Raw genomic sequence first — 20,872 nt, 5'->3', positions numbered from 1 at the left:
TCGCCAGCACAAAGATTGTTACTGTATATGAGATTATCAGTATCACAGCACGAACATTTAATATCACCTGCCACCAAAAAATGGAGGCGGGTGATGCAGATACTGAGCTAAAGTCTGGTGTGATAGTAGCTGAGAGTCATCTCAGTCACATCCTCTGAGCACTAACTGATTGCACTTTGCCATTAATTATTGAAGTCAACTGTGTGTCTGTTAGCAAAATATATCATGAACAGCTAGACAAATTTTAATGAAACTTTCAGAAAGTAATCAACAGATATACATCTGCATCTGATTAACTTTGGAAGTTGGCCCAATTCAAGATGACCGTTTCTACCTTCCTCGTGATTTTTGTTCTTTCTGCAGAGCTTGGGATATTACACCAGTCGTAAGCACACAGACAGAGAAAACAATCAGCACTGGCAGTATAAATGATCTCTGTAACAGCCTGAAACTGATAATTATTTTCACATCTGTTGATTTCTAATTATTTGTTTACTTTTCTCACTGCTTAGCCTTTCAACAGCCTCCTGGATCTAATGTATGTAGGCAATGCTTACATGAGACAAAATTAAAAACATTAATTTTCTGTTTATACGAGCTCATCATTCCTATGGAATATTAAATTAACTGAGACAAATGTCTGACTTCATGATTAGTTTCCTCTCTCAACACTATGAGGTTGTCAAATATTTTTAAAACTCTTTTATCAGTGAGGGGGATCCTGAAAACTGTAGCTTGTGTTTTAATGATCTGACTAGATTGAGTTATATTTTACAGATGGAAAGCCGTTGATGCACCAAAAGTCAGATTTTTGTCTTGAAACACTTTGTATATTTATGAAAGCTAAAGCAATGCTCGTTTGTTAGCCACAAACTGCGCTTTTCTGTATAACTACTTGTCCCTGAATGCCTCATTAATCCGCTATGTGTTTCCCCACCTCTCCACCTGCCACTGGGGAACATGATTGCACTAAAATCTGTACTTTCCAAAAGCTAGCTCATGAAGACTCGAGGGAACCGGAGGCCTGACTGCATACACACCCAGCCTCATTAACATTTTCTTGACAAAGTCACTGGTAGCCCTGTGCATGGAGCCCAGACAGAGGTCACAGGGGGAAAAGGATAAAATTGAATATGTGAGACTTTTTGGAAGGATGCTGACACTTTGTAAAGGTTCTGCACAGGAAGTGGAGGCTGGTTTCTGTCATCCTGTGGTCCAAAAAGGACAGGACCACAAGAAAAAATGTCAATCTTATTTAATTTATAGAAAAAAACTTACAGAATCAACTTTATGGAAGTAAGTTCTGATTGAGCCATACGGTAGACACAATCATTTATTTTTTATGTATCTTTAACAGATTGTATGATACCATGTCAGTCAGTTGATCCTAAAGCAATACTTTAGATCTTTTGAAGTAGGAATCAGTAAAAAAAAAGTTATAAATAATTAATATCTAACCTGTTGTAGGTAGCTCTTTGAAAGTCCTCAGCTTGGAGAAACAAAGTTTATTTTTGGCTGGATTGACAAGATTGATGCAGTTGTAAAACAACTGCAAACATGTCAATAACCACAAAAGTCTATGTATAGGTTTATAAAAACATATTTGAATAAACCACTGTGAGATCTTTGAGACTGGGGTTGTTTTATGATGAGAGTAATCTCCTTTTGCTCATCACCGGTCATAACTCTATTTCGCTAAAATGAGGTAGTTTAAAGAGCTATCTACAACAGGTAAAATGTTACTTGTTTCAACAGAACCAAAACAAATAGTAATAAAAAAACAATCAAACAAGTTTTACACCTTTTTCATTCCCTTTTTTGTTGTTGTGATCATCAGTATAAAATGCCTCTGGTTTTACATTTTGGAAACTTTTTCTTCACAAGAACAACTTAGATCAAAGTGAAAGCTGACATGAAGTCTCCTAAGGGATTTTAGTCATTCAGAATAACAAACAGATTGTATCTTAGTCATCATAATGACTGCTGCCCATAACTGTAATAATGACCAGTCTGTCATCGGTTTATAATGGCTTCATTTTGTCTATCGATCCTCTCAGATGTGGTCATTCAGAATTTTCTTAAATCCTTCAGACCAAGAATACAAGGGTTTAGTCACACTTGGTCTTTTTCGTGTTGTTTCTTTTTTATGTAAGAAAAAGAAAAACTTCTCACATACCCGATACTCATCACTCCCTCTGCAGTAAATCTTCCTCAGTCTGCTCGCCACACCTCACCAGTTCTCCGGTAAGCCTGCGTTGCACACAGCCGGGCAAATTCTGTCCCAGTTCTTGTGAAATCCCTTGTATCATTGCTAAACAAGTCGCGCGTCCGTCTCAGGATCTTTTGTACTCTACTGTCTGCTCCACTACTCTGTCAAAAGTGCAGAGATATGAGGTGAACCTCACCACAAACCAGCTCTATTACCCAATCAAATGAGACCTTGAATTGGCCCCTGTTCTCATCTCTGTCTAGATGATCTCCTGCTGAGAATTAAATACCCCTATAAAGACTGAACTCAACTCTCCTTTGGTCACTGGATTGTAACAATATTGATGTGACAGTGGTGAAAAGAGTCACTGAGGGTATTTTAAAGCCTCTTATAAGATTTGTAGCTTATCTTTTTAAACTGGTATATTTCCAGACAAAATGAAAACAGTAAAAGTCATACCTCTGTACAAATCTGGGGAAAAAAACACCACCTCACAAATTACAGGCCTGTCTCTTTACTGCCACAGTTTTAAAAAATCTTTGAAAAAATTGTTTAATAATCAATTAGAAAAAATCGTAGACAAACATGAACTACTTACTGAAAGTTAGTATGGCTTTAGATCAAATCGATCAACAAACTTCGCATTACTAGACTAATTCAAGATGGCTGCCACAGCTAATCAGCATGGCTATAACTCAGTCAGTTTTACAGATATTCAGCCAAAATGTGGAGTGGCAGAAGCTGAGAGTCATCCCCAACAGATCTTTTGAGTGCTGATTGTGTAAGATCTTCGTTTAAACTTTGGCACGCAAGGCAGTGGGGGACATGCGGTCCTTCAGGGGCTGCTAGGCCTTTTATTTTAACAGAGAAAATATATTTGTGCAGTTTATTCCAATATGTTCTGAAGTGAAAAATTATTTCGAAGTGCTCTGAAGCTTTGCCCCTTTACCTTTGCTTTACATAACAACACAATCGGGACACCATTCCCTCTGGAGTGAACAAGTAAAACACGTGGTTGGGACTAAAAAGTAAAGAAGTTATGTCTTTATTGACTTGTGGCAGTGCGATATTGCTTCTGGCAGCTCTAGATAAACACTCAAATTAGACAGGCTTTATGAAAACAAATACACACTTGGTATTTGTATTATCCTTGTGCTCTTTTCAATTAAATACAAGGATTTCTTGTTTTTCAAATCAAAATGTTTGAATTCTGTAAAGATTTGTTGGCACTTCAGATGTGACCGTTTCAAGTAAAAGATGACTCAGTTTTCAAACAATCATTAAATTTGATGAAAGGTTGGTGGAGGAGGATGTAAGTGATAGTCTCTCTCTCTCTCTCTCTTACAGACACACATTTTGAAGCTTGCTCATTAAGTGTGCCACAGAGACTTGGTATGTGATCCTGCTTGGTGCAGCACTGCTGCGCTGCAAACTGCAGAGAAAAGATGGGACAGTCGTCGCTGGAGGAACATTCTGTAGCAGGTGAGGCAGAGGATGGTGCTATTATAGTCTCACTGTCAGATCAGACTATATTTGGAAAGGCGCATCACTTCCTGCTCAGATTTTCTCCTCTGCAGCATCTTTAGGCAGCATTTTTGCATTTGCCGAGCTGCAGTTAAACTTCTTAACATTTCTAAATCTAGTGTATGTTACTTAAAATTATGGAAATTAGAACTGTGAGGAACTCCAAATTTAATTACAGGATGTGTGCTTCATATTGCAAACGTCTCCTGTGACTATGCAATAAATTAAAAGGAATGTGTGCAAATTTTACATTTTGCACAGTCCATGAATGCTTAAACTTCTGCAGTCCTCCTGGACAAACATCCTCACTTTTTATTTGTTAAAGGAAAATTTAATCACCCTCCCATCCACTCTGTCACAGTAAAAAACTCACCAGCTTGGTGTGGAGTAAAACAATTGTTGTTGTTGTTGTGTAACTTCTTCCACCTTTTGGCGAGAACATCTAGACACTTGTGTCTTGTTTTGACAGTTTTCTGTGTAGTGAAAGCCTCTCACAGAGCACCCAGAGCTGTTCCCGGTGCCTCTGAGGTCATGGATTATTCATGGGATACTCAGGGAGGGGGATGACACAGTCCCAATGTGTGGCTCATATGCCAGCGAGTGTGACAGGGCTGGCTGCTTGAGGTCAACAACAACAACAACAAAAAAAATCTCTTGTGCCTGGGGTTTACAACAATAAACGATTCCTGGTGAGTAATAATAAAGTGAAACAACTTATTCGCCTCCTGTGATGCTTTTATATGGGCAAACATTACTGACTGTTCTACTGGACCAAAAGCGTGCATCCTTTATGAGCAATATAACTGACTCACCATGCCAAGGCTCATACTGATTGGATCCAACTACTGCAGCCATCGGGGGAAAGAAAACAGCCTTGTCAAATGTTACGTCAGTAAACCAACCATCTCTTCCATTGTGACTACTTGGCTTCTGCTCTGCCTTTTAACAGGCGACCTGTCTTCTCCAACTTTAACTATCTTTTCTGTTCTGTTTGGCCATGGCAGCGTGAATTAGGTGTTTTGTAGCGGATGTAGCTCGCTTTTATACACGTTTCTTAAACCAGCTGGGTGATTTAGCAATGACATCAGTCAAGTTATCTCCAATTAAATGACCCAACAGGAGTATGTTTCAGATCTGTCAGCCAATTCATTGGAGAAGTGTCACAGTGTGGGTAAGGACCTCAATAAAAATAGGAGGCAGGAGATGATGCAGAATAGAAGAAATTTATTACCATCTAAGAGAGATCCAGAGCGCTAAAATAGAGCTCCTCTTACAGTGGATGACATCCCTGCCAAGGTCTCCACAGCCTACACAAGCTATTAGAACATGGCTGGAAAGGAAATTTAAAAAAGCTTCTTCAGTGTGAAGGCAATCATGACACTGCTATGCTTTTAGCTTTTTTTAATGGATTTTTCCTTCTATTTTCTGCATCCAAGATGCTCTCTTATGCCATTACCATTCTCTACTGGAGTGGCCTTCAGGTCAAATTCAGTGAGGACCGCCTAAAGAAATGATTCTCAAGCAAAGGTCCAGAGTTTGATTCTTAGATCTTTCAATTTTTGGGCTGTCAGTTCAGATTTTATTGGGTCTGATTACACACATGACTTGGGTTTACATTAATGTCTTTATTATTCAGCTCCATTTCTGAACACAATAGACAAATGTGAAGAACAAACACATCAGAGCCCATTCGGCCTGGATAAAACCTCTAGTTTCCTCTCAGCCTTAGCATTTAAGTTGCAGTCGTGCTGATATTTTCCACTGCATTGTTTTGTCAGCCTCACACCTCTCTGCAGGTTGATTTCTCTCAGCTGAACAAAAAGAGAGGCAGAGAAAAAGAAACCAGGGTTCTGGCTGCAGTCTGCAGAAGGAGCCAGCCCACAGGAAACTGTACAAACTGTAAAAGCTGCACTACTTAGCACAATGCTAGCATGGCTTGATCAGGTAACACTTCTGTGTTAGGCTGTTTCCATGACATTGTCACAATCACAGTCGTTCCCTATTGTATAACACAGGAAGTGGAAGATAAAACAGGAAGTGAGCTAACGGAACAAGGAAAGCCACTGACTAAATTTTCAATCGAAAGTCATCACAAGCAACCAAAACTGTATTAACACACACACAAAAAATGAAAATTACACAAAACCTTACTGCAAAATTCTATGACAAAGACATTATATATGCTGACAAATGTACATCCCAAAACACTTTTTATTTAGTCTTGGTGTTTCCATTTTTGTCTGAGTTTTCCAGGAACCACAGAAATGTGTGGAGTGAAGAGATGACACGTGAACCTCCTGGGGAAACTGGAAGCTGCTTTCCAAGGTCAGCTTTAACATCCTCCTCTTTACCAGGTCACTGAAGACCTGATGGACTTGACTTGATGGACTCGACCAGGTGTGTTAAGAACTTCCTGTCCGGATTAATGAACAGAGCTTTTGACCTTGGCTTTTGTTGATGTCCTGCTGGCAAACACCTCACCAGTTTATCATATTTGGCTGTCGTGCCCTTTAAAGAATCCCCAAGAGGACGTCGAACTGAAGGCTTGTAGGGACGGCACATCTGTCTGGTCAGTGCTTCTTCACCCACTCTGGTCCTACACATCCTGTTATCTTCCAGACTTTTGTTGTTTGAAGCTTTACAACAGTGAGCAGTAAGTTTCATGCAGTTCTTTTTTTTTGACCTTGCTAAAGTTTTCTTATTTCTTTTTCCTTTAACTGGGTTTCCTTTTGACAATGCATGTGCTTTTTTCTTTTTGTTTTAATAGATTTCCTCACAGTCACTGTTGGAAACCTTGAAAACTGCCAACCTGGTCACAGTAAATAGCAGTGTTCTGAATCCCCCCCTCCAGTTAATTACTTGTCCTTTTGTTTTAATTGTGACATTTGAAACTGAGTGAAGTTGTTTACTTTTCTCTGTCCCTAACTATTTGGTGAGTCATTCGTTGCTGTATGAGCCAGGCAAAAAGCTTCAAATGTGAATAGATGACAAAGAGGGGTGGCTTTGGTGACGAGTTTGGCTTCCAGTTGAAAGATCAGGGCGTTTGATCCCCAGACTCTGCAGCATGCTGAGGCGTCTTTGGACAAGACATTAAAAACCTACTGCTCCTTATGGGTTTATCTCTGTATGAGTGAGGAAGATGACAACTGCTGTAGACAGTGAGTGTAAAATATTTAATAAAACACAGATGAGTGTATGTAAATAGGTCAATGAGAAACATTGTGAAGTGCTTCACAGACCCTGGATGAGGTTAAAAAGCACTATGATGAGTGTGAACCCTTAAATGTGGTAAAAAAAATTAAAGGTGTTTGTATTTTTAATCAAATTTGCTACCTACACCCTGTACAGCTCGTCAACCTCCAGTCTGGAGATGAAATATTCTATCTTTCATATAAATGTCATCTCTTTGTCTCCAGCATCTGTGGGGTCTGCTTTAACCCAGCTTTTCTGATGTCTGCCACATGCAGCACTCTTCAGATGGTCCAGTTCTTTTATTTTTCACCAAAGAGTGATAAAAATGTCCATAAAAATTAATATAAGGTCAATTCTGAACACATATAAGAAACTACTTTCATTTAATTATGGGAGATTTGCAGAGAAATTTTGTGTTTAGCTTAAAAGTTATCTCATTTCCTATCATTTTTATTCATCCATCTAAAAAAAAAACTTAAAGGGATAGCTCAGATTGATTGATAAAGTGGTTTCAAATAGAAAGGTTAATAACAATGAAGATGTCACCTGGTGTAGATAGCTCTTTGAATGACATCAGTTTAGAGAATTAAAGTTTGATATTGACCAAACTGACAAGCTAATGGCTAGTCCCAGCAGGGCGAAGACCAAAGTGGAATACCATAATTTAAAAAGCAACTTCACCCTCAAATATCTCATATAAATTTATGCTAATGGTACTTTATCAGCCTTTACAATGAGATCAGTTTCACATAAAGGATGATAATCCTGCTGGAAGAGGCCCAGAAGTTCTGAAGCTGGCTGCCGCGGCTCTTGCCTTTTGTATTTGCTAACAACCATAAAACTCCAGTTGTGCAATACATAATTTACAGCAATTTAAAGGTTTATAAAACAGCATTTGCATGGACTGTTATGATTCTTTTTGAAGTTGCTTTAAGACAGCGCAATCCACTCTGTTTTGGTTTTTTCTCTAGAATGTTCGCCGTTAGCTCATCAGTTCAATAACTCTATTTGTCTAACTGAGGTTGTTTAAAGAGCTATCCACAACAGGTAAGACATTATTTGTTCATAACCTCATCCCACAGAACCCTACTTCTGTAATGTCAGTATGATTCGAATTGCATCATCTCGCCTTTATTTGTGATCATTTTTACACTTCTTGAATTTTAATGGACTTTCCGGGAAACGATCCTTGTAAAGAAACGTTATTTCTGTTCCTCTGTGCAGCAGCACACTAAAGAGTGTTCTCTAATAAATTGAATTTTATCCTCAGCCACTGTGAGGTTATGGTTCTGACACAGTGGTAGGTTTCCCAATGAGTCATTAAGTGGACCAATGCAACAGAAAAGCTAAAAAAAAAATAAATAAATAAAAATTTTACATGTTTTTATTTTCTTGGCTTTGCTGGTTTATTCTGAGAGCAAAGTGCATTGAAACACAATATCGTGGTGAGTCACATATTAAACCTTGACACATGCATCCTTGAGCGCCTTCATTTCACTTCTGTCGTTTTGTAAGCGCACACTGGCATAAAGCAAGACGAAAAATTGAAGCAGAAAAGGCTTGTGGAATTGCTTTTTCCTGTAAACATCAAAAGCACACAACCTTCACTTGTTTTGCAGGACAAAATGACTCACAGCATGTTTTGTTTTGGATTGTGAGGCTAATAATTGCAGACCGAATACCTTGATAGAAATTACCTTCATTCAATGTTGCCATGACCTTTATATGAATGGTATTTTATCAATGTAAACATTTGAATGTAGCACAAAAAGGTACAGAAAACGCATCTGGAATGTCCTCATTTCTTATTTTCACCTTCACATGCAGCTTTTGTGGTGTACCAGACCATGCACTCCTACACAGTTTGATATATTTGAAAGTTTCACTTTGGTGGACAAAAATAAGGCAACTTTTTTATTGCCTGTTGACACGATAGGCGTGCAATCATGTACTGTAATTACTTGTGTCTGCTTTTCTGTCTGTTAGCAAAATATCTCATGAGCTACTGAACATATTTTAATGGCACTCTTAGAAAGTAATCAAAGAATGTAAGTCTCCAGTTGATTAATTTTTGGAGCCAGCAGGATTCAAGATGACTGGCACAGCTAGTCAAATTTTAAAAAACACAAAAATGGCTACAATTCGACCAGTTTTACAGATACTGAGCTAAAAATTGGTGTGGTAGCAGCCGAGATTCATCCCCAGGACATACTCTGAGTGCTAACAAATCACAAATGGTCTTTGTTTGAAATGTAAGTCGATAAGCAATATAAATTTCTTCACAGCATGCTAGTTTTGTCTATTTTAATAGAATTTAGGAGAAGGTACTGTGCAGGCATTTGTGCTTTTGTTTCTTTGCATATGTATCTTACATGACAGGTTAGTTTTGAAAGAGTTTCCAGAAACCTAACCCACTTTTTGTGCTATCTTTGTCGTTTTGCATCCAACATCCTTGCTCATTGCTTGCTTTTGCACTAATAACTCACAGAAAGACCACACCTCCACGGTCAGCTCATGTTGGTGTGGTTAAAAGAACAAGAAGGATCTTTGCTGCGGCTGTTTGTGACCGACCTGATTATAGAAAACATACTCTGGCATCGAGCCCAGTAGAGTGCAGAGATTGCGGCCTCTTTATTTAAAAAAAAAAATACCCCTGTTGTTTCAGCTTCTGTCACAAGATGCCTGTGGATAAAGACCAATCGTGGCAGCCGGCCAAGTAAGAGCATGTCGAAGGCACTGTGATGGTGAGAGGAGAGCAGAGCAGGAGAGGGAGGTGGAGATTTATGAGGAAGAGGTGACAGAATTATGCAGCATTCACATGGTGACAGCTTTATGTGAGTATTACTCATGTTTGCAACCTAGTGGCAGTTACAAGTCAAAACATGATTGTTTCATGTCCTTTTTTTTTCATTTTACGATTGAAAGTGTATCAATACGTCTTGTAATAATGCTACAAATTTCTTTTGTTTCTTATTATTATTCTTCTGGATTTCTTTTTCTTCTAATAGATACGATGTAGGCAGACAGGTATTGTTTCCATGCGTCATAAATCTGCTCTGCCATTGATCTGATCCCCCACACAGAGGAGCTTTTATTCAAGAAGATGCACATGCCCACAAGATCAAACTCGTCAAGCCTTACTGTTAAATATGGATGCAGATAAACCAGTGACCCTTAGTTTGTTCAACAATAAACGTGCTGTTTATCTGGTCTTTGTTCATTATTAACTTGCAGAGGCTAAGATGCTGAAACCACCAAACTCATCTCTAAAAGCTTGTTGAGTCAGGAACTGTTAGAGACTGCCATGGTGTCTCTAACAGATCCTATTAGCGGGTTTCCTTTTTTTTCACACTTTTTGAAATTGATAGTCTTGTTTTAATGGAGCAAGACAGTGAAGCTCAGGAGCAACACTCATGCTACAAGTTATTTGTACTTCATAAATCATTTGCCACACATCAAGACATAAAAAACAGGTTTTGTTAGTTCCTAATGATTTATTCTTTTCTTTAATGCTCAATATGAATGTGCCTAAAACTTTTAATGAATGGTGCAAAGGAGATTAAAAATATATAAAGATTGGATGGTGCTATCAGTCTTTACATTAGGTTAAGATGCACAACAACAAAGTCACTTTCAGGTGATAAAGAAGTCTTTTTCTATATGTGTGTGTGTGTGTGTGATTGTTTTTTGTTACTTCTTTAGGACCTTTTCTGCCATAATCGCCTACTTTGTCAGAATCTGTAGTCCTCATAGGGACCAAAGTCGGGTCATAATATGGTGGAAAATCATTTTTGAGTTAGAGGATAGGTTTAGGGCTGAAGTGTGTGTGTGTGTGTGTGTGTGTGTGTGTCTCTATCAGTCTTTGGGCTTGTGCTGCAGTTAGTGACAAGAACAAACATTTACTTTTAGAAAATAAATGGATCCAGTGAAATATATGCAAATTCTGGAAGCAAGCATTACATTATCTGTAACAAAACTGAAGAAAAATGAAGATGGCGAGACTCTAAATGGTTCCCAAACAGAACTCAAAGTCCATGAACCAACTAAAAATGTGCTCTGACAGCCCAAATCATCAAAAATCTTTGGACTGATGTAAAAAGAGCAGTGTGTGTGTAGAATATAAAAAAAATTATAAAACTGCTTAATGAAAACTGTCCAAACAATGGCTGAAATGAAACTTGTAAGATTTGCTGTTAGTGCATGGTGAAAGTAATGAAATGTTTATTTTGGACTTTAAAGCAACAGTTCAGACCTTTTTTAAAGTAAGTTATGAACAATAAACATCTTACCTGTTGTAGGTAGCTTTTGGAACTACCTTGCTTTAGAGAAATAGAGTTTAATTTTGATTGCTGCCTTCTTAAAACAACTCCAGTCTCAAAAGTATCTTCATGTTCATGTTGCTGCGAGGCAACAGTGCTAACTAACTGCTCCACCTTCAAGCCCTGGTTGCTTTCAGTGCCTGTAACCTAAATTTAAACGTTCAGTGTGTTTGTTGGTGTATTATTAGGCACAGATTCTTTCTTTAGCGCATGCTTGGCATGAGAGACCCACAACACCAGCTGAGCGTCAGAGCTCAGGAAATGAATATTGAAGGTACAGCAGACTCACACTGCCAGAGTTCCTCAGTATGTCTCCCCAGTGAACCCTGCAGAATTAATGTACTTGCGCAGCTATGGCTCTCAGGCCTAAAACAATCCAAAATAATCCCTCCCCTTGAGAAGTAATTATGTACCTACTCATCTGGCACAGCAACAGTGGTGTGATTTCAGGCTTTGCATTTCCCTAGAGGAAGGGCATTTTTGTATATGTTTGAGCCGAGGCTCACCGGGTGATAATACGGCGGGGGATTTCCCATGTTAGTGGGGGGAAAAAATCAATTATTTATTCAGTGCTACGTCTCTGACAGCTGCTGAAGTACTTAAACACAAATGTGGATGGATGGAGGTGTCTTGTGGAGATTTTGTTTCATCAAGCAAACTGTTCTCGTCTTTCTGCCACCGCTGACCCGCTCTCAGTTGCTTTCTAAACAGACAATTACAAATGAAATCTTGAAATATTTAACCTTAGCAACGGCAGGAAAAATAAAATCTGACCAGAATTTAGTCAGACAGATTTAAAGAAGTTTAATCTTGTGTTATAATAAAAACAGTAAACTACGGTTTCTTGAGACCTGTGTTGATGTGAATCCATGCCAGGCCTTTTGTGAAGCGTTTCTGAAAGACAAAAACTTGTCTCTGCAGTTTTCCATTGAGAACTCCAATAAAAAGATACAGCTGGTTTGTAGAAACTATAAAATCTAATTCTTAAATATTGCTTTTTTATAAGTGCATTGAATCTGTTTGCCTTAAAAAATGCATTTCTCCAAACAGCTTCTATCAGCAGATTGTCTGCGTCATCAGTGTTTTATTTTGTTTTTTACGGGGAAAAAATGAACTAAATAAATACACAAAACTCTTATTCAGCATCAGTGGGACAGTCAAGTTTCTTCAAGCCTATACTGGGGTTTTATTTGATTTCTTAAAGTTATTCATTGCAAAATATGATATCAAATATAAAACATGTTAGTCTGACCTATTTCAAATGATGCAGTTTGAAAGAGTTTACGCCAGTAGTTTTCCAGTTATATTGATGTGTAATTCTGAAAAAGCACTTGGCTAAACTAGCCAAAAATCACATGGAAGTTTGATTGTCTTCTTCTCTTTTCAGACCTGTGGTGGACTGAAAAATAGGAGAAACCAGAGACCGCCAGAAAAGCATCACTTCGTATTTGAGCTTATCTGATCTAAAATCATTTCAATCTGAACACATGCAGATGCTGAAGAAAGCTGAGGAGAGGTCAGCACACTGGCTACCATCAGACCAGACCCTCATCATGCCTTTATTTCATAAATGTGGTCTGCCGGTCAACAGTGTGAGGAGGAATAATGAGTAGAAGTCAGTTTCTAATGGAGGCTTAAATGGCCAATTAGGTGCAGATCTCAGCCACATTTATATGATTGTTTTTGCAGAAACGAAGATCTGATCTTTTGATTGTGAGGGACTTGTAGTTCTCCACAGGAAGAAAAAAAAAATCATACAAACCCAACCTGAGTGGGAGCTTTCTGTGTGATAGATATGTGAGAGATCTGAGCGGGGGTCTGTCTGGTATCTGGGGAAAAGCCTATTGATGTGAGGCTGCGCTCCCACCTCAGAGGTAGAGAATGGAAACCAATTTGTGGGACAGATGACCCCGATGGCGGAGGGGCCCGACAACCTCAGGAAGAACAAAGGAAAGACCTTCACATCTGGTACACTCATTTGTAGGAAAACTTTATGGATTGTCTGTCCTCTGCAGCAGCAATCCTCTCCTCAATATGATGACATATTTTCACAAATGGCACGCCTATCTTAGCAGTAACGAACTTAGAAAAGAATTATGCCTCTAAAATATTTGTGAAAACATTGTGGAGATTGAAAAAAAAATTTCAACTAGTGGTTGGATGAGTTAAATATTGAGGAAATTTTGATTTTAAAGCTCAGGATAAGTGAGTGAGAGGTCCTGGAGATGCAGATTCTTTGTGTTCTGTTGGTTTTAAGGGGGAAGTCTCTGTGGATTAGTCTTGTTTCTCACAGATGTCATCAGATCCTGATCAGGTCAGATTAGTGTTTAGATGTCAAACACTTTGAAGAGACATTCCAAAAAAGTTTTCTTGTTCTTTTAAGCCCGAATCTCACCTGATTGCGACTGCTGGCAACCATTTAAAGACACAAAATCACAAGACAATATTCACCTGGAATCACACTGAATTGTCATGTTTGTGACTGCAAATTTTCAACACTTGTAACTACCACTCTACAGTCATGAGAGTGTTTTGCAACAGCAATTCGATGGTTATGTATGACATCTGGGTTGGGGGAAAACGAGAAGCTAAGGTAAGTGGTAAATTTCAAAATGGCGTTCCGTCAGAAAGCCATGTCGCAGGTTTCCCAGCACCATCAGCAGATAAATTTACTTCTCCTGTTTACTACTTTACGTAGTGACGGTCAGGTGTAGGTTTTCTAGACTAGTCCTAATGAGAGACACATTTGTCAAACCTTAAAAAATAATGAGCTGTGACAGTTATGTTTATGTCTGTTTCCTTCTTTGACCACCAGAGATCCTTTGCAGTGCCTTGTTTTTATTGATTTTAAGGTAGTTCTTGCTACTGATGGCCAGTTGGGTCCAATTACAAGGAAACTGTGCTCCATTTCTAATTGACAGGAAGATAGATCATGGCTTTATATGGGACATTCATACAGGTTTTATAATCTTGCTGGCTGCCAAAATAATTTCTTCAGCAAAACTGTCAAGGCAATCCTTTTTTAGACTGTAAAATATGAGGATGTGTTTTTTCTTCTTTCCTCTGCAGTAAAGTAAATGTGTTGGGACTGCTGTAGCCTGAAAATTAGAAACACCATTCTCTCTCTGTGTCTGTGCTGACTGAAACTGATAACTCCATTCGTGGAGAAAATAAAAAAAGGTTCAGATTATAAACAGGCTATGAATGTGGAAGAGTTTCCTCTAAGAATTGCTGGACCTCCCTTTCCGGTTGTCCAGAGTTTGGCAGAACTGGTCCTTGCTGGAGGAAGTCCATCTTCCATCTGCGCTTTAGAGGATTTGGAGATCATCCAGAAAAAGCTGGAGCTGGTGAGAGTGTCTCTGCTCCACTTGTTGCTACTGCTTTGCTAAAGTGGACTCAGTGGTTTAGAAAACATGTGGAAATTGAATGAGTATAAAAATGTCTTTTACTCTTTTATATTATCAACAGTTTTATTCTTTCAGTCATTTCTGTGCAGACTGTGAAAAAAGCTTTAAAGCAACAATTTAAATGTCCTGATATAGAGTTCTGTGGAAAGGTTATGATGAGGTAATATCTTACCTGTTGTAGATACCTCTTTGGTTGGTGTCGGTTTGGAAAGAGAGTTTAATTCGGACCAGACTGATGACCCAATGGTTAGTCCAAATGGAGCCAGGACTAAAGTGGATTGCTGTTGTCGGTTCATGCGAACACTATTTTATGAACTTTTACAGTGCTTTCAGTTTGGTGTGACATGGTTATTTACAGTTTATCAGAATTTTATGGCTATTGGGGGCAGCAGCAGCTAGCAGCAGCACTTCTGGTGTAGCCTCAGGCACATCCACCAGGAATATCCTACAATTTTTTTTCTGTAATTTCAGCCTGGAGTTGTTTTAGGATGGCAACATGAAGGCCCTGGGAACTGGGGGTGCCAATAAGTCTAAAATATAGAAACAAAAAAGAAATGAATGAGTGAGTAAACAAAAAAAAAACATATATCCACTTTTGCCATGTACGTTTATAATCCAGTTCTTTCTTTATTTTTTAAAATGACTTATTAATAAGGGAAATAAAGTTCCTGTTTGTTTGATCACATTCTTGCTTGGAGTAGTACAGTTTTTCTCACTTTGGCCCCACTCAAACAAATCATTAAATCATTTATCTGGTCAGAATTAAACTGTTTTTCTTCGAACTGGGAATCTATCTACAACAGGTAAGGCATTCAATGACCTTTCCTTGATTTAAAATATGTGAACTAGTCTTTTAATGAGCCACAACCGGCTACCTTACATGGCAAACTCAACGTTTCCTTAGCTCAGTCTGTCATACGTGTGCAAAAAAGAAATATGTTAACACCTGCCTATGATTCAAGTATCACAATTTATTACAAAAACTAGAACTTCTTTGTCCATCTGTCGCTGTTTCCATGCTTTAAGCGTATAACAATACAGTATAAAACCTGAACTTTGACGTAGGATAGTAAAAGCAAAGGTTATAGATGATGACGCAGCATTACAGAAGTTAAGACATGCTCGTTACTGTACAAAGAACATTCCCACTGAAGTGACTGCTAGAAGGCGCCACTGTCATTGATGAACTGCATTTTACAATAATAACCCATCGTCATTCAAAGTGTTACACCGAAACACCTCTTTTGAAGTCGCTTTAACAGGAAAATCAACACAAATGCACAAACACTCTGCAAAGGAGGATGGATGTGCTGAGATAGTTTTGCAACAGCCCAAGGCACTCAGGCTCAAACGTTGGCAATAAGGAAACGTCGTTCTTTGCACAAAATCACGTAAAGCAGGTGGTAGAAGAGAAAGAAGAGAGACAGAGAAACCACATCGGCTATTTTATAACCTCTTTCAGAAAACCTTTAAAAGGAGTCCACCTCGCCTGTTTTCACAGTGGAAATCCCTGGCAGTCGAGACAGAAAAGACAGCTGAAGAGGTCGTTCTATTTGCTGATTTGTGTGACATCTGTTTTCTAAAAACTACACGACCTCCTACTGTGTGTCTGATGTCGGCCCGTTCGTTTGCTCTCACAGAGCGACCTCTTCTCTCAGAGGTGGCACCGCTCACCTTTTTTCACCACATGAACGCCTGGCGAACCCCACAGGATGCCAAAGTGCACCTTGTTTTCAGTGATCTCTCCCACACAAGAATCTGGTAAAAATCTATCAAATCGTCCAAAATATATTTTATTTGCTCAAATCCCTATGACAAAATCCCAGCAGCTATTCACTGAAAAAGTCTCCTCACTGCCTGTCCAGATAAGTTTACTCAAATCAGCGGCGTTTGCAAGTGTTTCTCTTCGCTGCAGCTCAGTTCAGCTGGCGACAAGCTTCAAATGTCCACTTCGAGGCGCCTCCGTAAATGTCGAGGCTCGTCTCCATCCATGCAAAAACGTTGCCCACTTGAGCTTTGCTGCTGCAGGTTGCCAGGTTGTAAATCTCTCCCACGGACAGTTTCCGATCCCAGATATGGAAATTGGCCAGGTCTCCGACGAAAGCTTGTGTGGCATCGAACCCTCCTCCGTATGTGTCCTGCAGGGGAAGGAAAGGGATGATAAAGCTGCTTTGTTTAATTAATTATCATTCTTTGAAATAAAAGGGCTCCATTCAAAGATTTGATCACTTCATTAAACCAGTAAAACCAGCTGAACATGAGCCTCGTTGTCAAACTGAGCATTTGTAATATCTTGTTTGTCTTTATATAGCAATAACTTTGGCTTCTAAATAAATAACATGCAGTTTAAGACAAAAACCTGTAAAAACATTTATTCCACACAGCGTTTTCTTTTATTTTACCTGCTCCTGGCCGAGGATGAGCAGGCCCTGTGGTTTAATGGGGTGATAAGGAGCCAGATTTTCTCCGCTCCCTCGTTTCACACCATCTTGGAACGCTTCCCAAACGCCATCGCGAGTCGTCCAGGTCACACAGATATGATGCCACTTGCCATCGTTGATAAGAAACGGCAGCTTTGCAACCTTTTATGGAGTTCAAATACATGATACATGAGAACTTGAGACCCCGAGGTGTTCATCCTGCAGCATAATGTCAGTTAATTAAACCACACTGAAAGCCCTACCTTGTCATTTATCAGGATCTCCATGGGATTGTTGCCCCACTCAATCAGGACGAGCTCGTTGGCCTGACCTGGAACTGCGTATGAGAAAGGTGTTCCCACTCCAGGTGAGGCGTTGGACTTCAGCCACATGCACACGGTCAGGGCGTACATTTCAGGCAAACTCTTCTTCACTTTTGCATACATGTAGTTGGTCCTCAAAGGGAAGGTGAGCTGGAATTTATCAAGGGGTCTGTTTTCTCTTTGACCTGTCATGAAAAGAAAATAGTTAGGAAAACATGTGGGTTTTTAAAAAAAAAAAAAAACATTTTCTAATGTATCAAGGACTCTGAGGATTTACACTGGAATTACATGTTATACAACAAATCCACAATGGTGAGGTTCCAGATTTTGCTTTAATCTCGCACGATAAATCCATGACAGGAGTAGTGACGTTGCTAACCATACTGCTGCTGCTGTGTGTGATCAAAGGGGTCCCAGACACAGAATAAGGTTTCAAATAGCTCTGAGAGTAAATGGAGGAAAACTGTTTGCACTGACTTAATCTATAAGAATTAAGGCAGGATGCTGCGAAGTGCACAGGACTCTGGTCTGAGAACAATCTGAAATCCCTCCCTGAGGTTATTTACACCAAAACATTTGTGCATTGCAGAGATCTGTTATCTTCTCCAACATCCTTTCTATGAAACACTCACTGAGCTCTGTAATTTCTTGTGTGGAAAACATGAAAATATAAAACAACAGCCCCTCTCCCCACCCACCTTTCTCCAGATCTGCGATCCTCTGGTGTAGGGATGTGAGGGTGGACTCCACTCTGCCGCGTTGCTCCGTCTCATTCCGGAGTCCAGGCTTCCCCTCCTCGATGCTGTTCACTCGGGACAAAACCTGCTTCTCCAGGTCGTCGATTTTACTCTGCAGAAGGTCCTTCAGACTGTTCGCCTGCACCGAGTTGTTGCTTCTGCTGAATTGCTGTCAAGAGGCAAAACACTGTTTAAAAATGTATAATTGTATTTAAAAGAAGGTTAATTCAACTTCAACAAACATTTGCCAAGCTTTTCCTTAAAGACACCGATGTTAGCTTAGAATTTGTAGCTCTGTAAAGGGCTATTCCACTATTTTTTTAGTGTTTTGACCATCTTTCCATCCGCATTAGTTAAAAATATACAATACTAACACTGTTCAAACGTTGGCTGGATTGTTCACTACTAAAAGCAGATTCTTTAAAACAGTCTGTAATAAAAAAAAATTCTATTTGTGAAAATGTACTAAAATTACAATTTTTGTACTTTTAAGGCATTTAGTGGAAATTGTCCAGATTACAAATATATATACAATATTTAGACTGCTTAAAGCTGAGGTAATTTATTGTAAAAGTAACAAACTATGTTTTAAAGATTCTACTTTAAAAATAGAATAACTTCCTCCAGGTTTGAACAATCTAAGTATGTTAATCTTTGAATAGAAGCTGATCAAAATGGTCCACATTCTAAAAGTCAAACGAATAAAAATTCCCAAGACAAAAAAAATGTTAATTTTTTTCTCCTTTTTACAAATAAAATAAAGGTTTTACACAGGTTTCACTGACTGTGTTTTGCAGAATATGCTTTCAGTACAGAAGGATTTGGTCCAAGTTTGAATAGTCTGAGTTTTGTAGTTTTTGGACAAGAGCTGACCAACGATGGTCTTGTCATTAAAAAAATCACGAAATAGCCCTTTACCTAACTGACGAATTGGATGCTAACTTCAGCGTGGTCTTTCCTTAGTTTTTAATGAGAAGGGAAATGCATATTTATGACTAACTGTGCTATTGTTACCCTATTATGAACACATTAAGATGATCTAATTGAGATTTTTGCGCAGAGTCACAGCTTTAAACTTGTCTCCAGAAGCGTCATCCTACCTCCAGATTTTCTAATCTCTGCTTCAGCGACTGTAAAGTCTGAGACAGCTGGGTCAAAGTGTCCGCGGGGCCCCTCGACACGTCCCCCATGGTGTTTTTGGCCCCGGTCTCTTTCCTCCTGGCCCCGGGCTCGACGCCGCTCTGGCTCTCGCACCGGGCCAACTTGGAGGTGAGTTCTCTGATGGTCTCCTTCTGGTTCATGATGGTCTCCTTCTGCTGCAACACGGTCTCCCGCAGCTGCATGACGGTGCTCTTCAGGTCCTCTCCCGGCACGCTGTTCTGCAGCGTGGCTGCGCAGATGTCCACATCCTTGGGCACGGACGTGCAAATGAACTGCGTCTGTCCGCCGAAGTCCTGGGATAAACTCTCCAGAAGCACGCAGGAGAAGAGGAGAAGTCTCCAGGAGAAGCCGCTCTGTGTCGCCTGCATGTCGGCTTTGGTTGTTTGGTGTTTTGGGGGGAGGGTGGACTGATGAGCCGCAGTGAAAGTCCTCGCTGGTGTCTTCCCCCCTTCCCCAGCCTCCTTGTTGTTTTACTCCACCCGTGCGAGCGCGCGGCTGCTTTTATACGCGCAGCCTGCCCGGTTCTGCGCAGAGCTGCTCCACTGCATCACAACCCGAGAGGGAGGAGGAGGAGGACGAGGGGGAGGGAAGGAGGGAGGGATGTGGGGCTGGGGGTTCGCACAGCCCGCTTTATTCGTCTCCAGAAAGTCGCGTCACATCCAGGAGATGAAACCCATTTCGCTTTCCAGTGCGCCACATGCTTTAAATCTTTCATCACTTTGTCTGCGCTTCATTCATTATTCATCTGAAAAAAAAGTGCGGGTTTGTTGGCGTAGAGTAGAAGGCGGCTGCCTGAGCGGCACCGGACCAAAAGAGGGGCCAAACAGGGGCCCAGCCCTTGTTCCGGGCGCACGGAAAACTCAAACACACCGGAGGTGGATCATGATGGGAAGTTTCAGCACCAAGGACAGCTCCCCTCTTTCACATCACGCATCGACACAACTAGTGTGTGTGTCGTGTTAGCAAAATATCTCATGAGCCCGTGAACAGATCTAAATGAAATCAGAGATTAATCATTTGGTGTACATCTACAACTGATAAACTAATGGAGTCAGTCCAATTCAAGATGGCTGCCACAGCTGAGCAGCCTTGGCCAACAGAAAAATGGCTATAAATCAGCCAGTCTTACAGATATTGAACAAAAATTGGGGGCAGCAGTTGCTGAGTGTCATCCTTAACACACACTCTGAGCATTAACAGATTATATCACAAGATTGCACATAATGTTGTTCACAAGGTTTGACCAAAACTGCTCTTATCATGAGATCATGTGATAATCTTAGTCTGAAATGCTGATATGAAAGGCAGCAGGCAATATGTATTCATTTAATGAATTCCTAAGCCTTTATTTATTTTTTATGTCTGGCTTTATTTTACTACAACACAACAGTTTTTATAAGTAAAACAACAACAACAAAAAAAACTTAAATTTGTCTTTTCGAGTTCTATTTCTTCCTGTTTCCCTCTGGGCTGTAAATCACACATTCATATTTAAAGACGGGCTCCAGATTCAATGTGAGAACGATATTTTCTGGACCGGCCACAACCAGAATCCTTTCCGATCACCTGACACAGAGGCG

At 39.8% G+C, this 20,872-nt stretch overlaps 1 protein-coding gene and 1 long non-coding RNA gene across 2 annotated transcripts; one reads left to right on the top strand and one right to left on the bottom strand.

Annotated features, from left to right (window-relative positions):
• The first annotated feature begins 247 nt into the window (after window positions 1–247).
• On the top strand, window positions 248–18,235 carry LOC108242973. Its single transcript, XR_003039675.2, has 8 exons — window positions 248–2,244; window positions 3,557–3,691; window positions 4,203–4,422; window positions 5,987–6,130; window positions 6,250–6,302; window positions 9,591–9,759; window positions 9,934–17,438; window positions 18,103–18,235. It is a non-coding gene; the product is annotated as an uncharacterized LOC108242973 (long non-coding RNA).
• Window positions 15,603–19,775, bottom strand: nptx1l (neuronal pentraxin 1 like). Its single transcript, XM_017428088.3, has 5 exons — window positions 19,232–19,775; window positions 18,093–18,300; window positions 17,335–17,579; window positions 17,054–17,233; window positions 15,603–16,789 (listed from the first exon to the last, which is right to left on the bottom strand). The coding sequence occupies exons 1-5, from the start codon at window positions 19,658–19,660 to the stop codon at window positions 16,568–16,570; spliced, it is 1,284 nt and encodes a 427-aa protein (XP_017283577.1). The 5' UTR covers window positions 19,661–19,775; the 3' UTR covers window positions 15,603–16,567.
• Between the last annotated feature and the right edge of the window lie 1,097 nt (window positions 19,776–20,872).

The sequence above is a fragment of the Kryptolebias marmoratus genome, linkage group LG12 (assembly GCF_001649575.2).
Source record: "Kryptolebias marmoratus isolate JLee-2015 linkage group LG12, ASM164957v2, whole genome shotgun sequence".
NCBI classification, from domain to species: domain Eukaryota; kingdom Metazoa; phylum Chordata; class Actinopteri; order Cyprinodontiformes; family Rivulidae; genus Kryptolebias; species Kryptolebias marmoratus.
This window is presented reverse-complemented; position numbering and strand designations above follow the sequence as displayed.

What these genes read in the sequence shown, in the direction of transcription:
- nptx1l (XM_017428088.3), bottom strand. Translation starts at nt 19,660, where the DNA reads ATGCAGGCGACACAGAGCGGCTTCTCCTGGAGACTTCTCCTCTTCTCC. An exon ending in GATCGCAGATCTGGAGAAAG is followed by an intron (nt 17,580 to 18,092) that starts GTGGGTGGGGAG and finishes TTTTCATGACAG; the next exon opens with GTCAAAGAGAAAACAGACCC. An exon ending in AGATCCTGATAAATGACAAG is followed by an intron (nt 17,234 to 17,334) that starts GTAGGGCTTTCA and finishes ACTCCATAAAAG; the next exon opens with GTTGCAAAGCTGCCGTTTCT.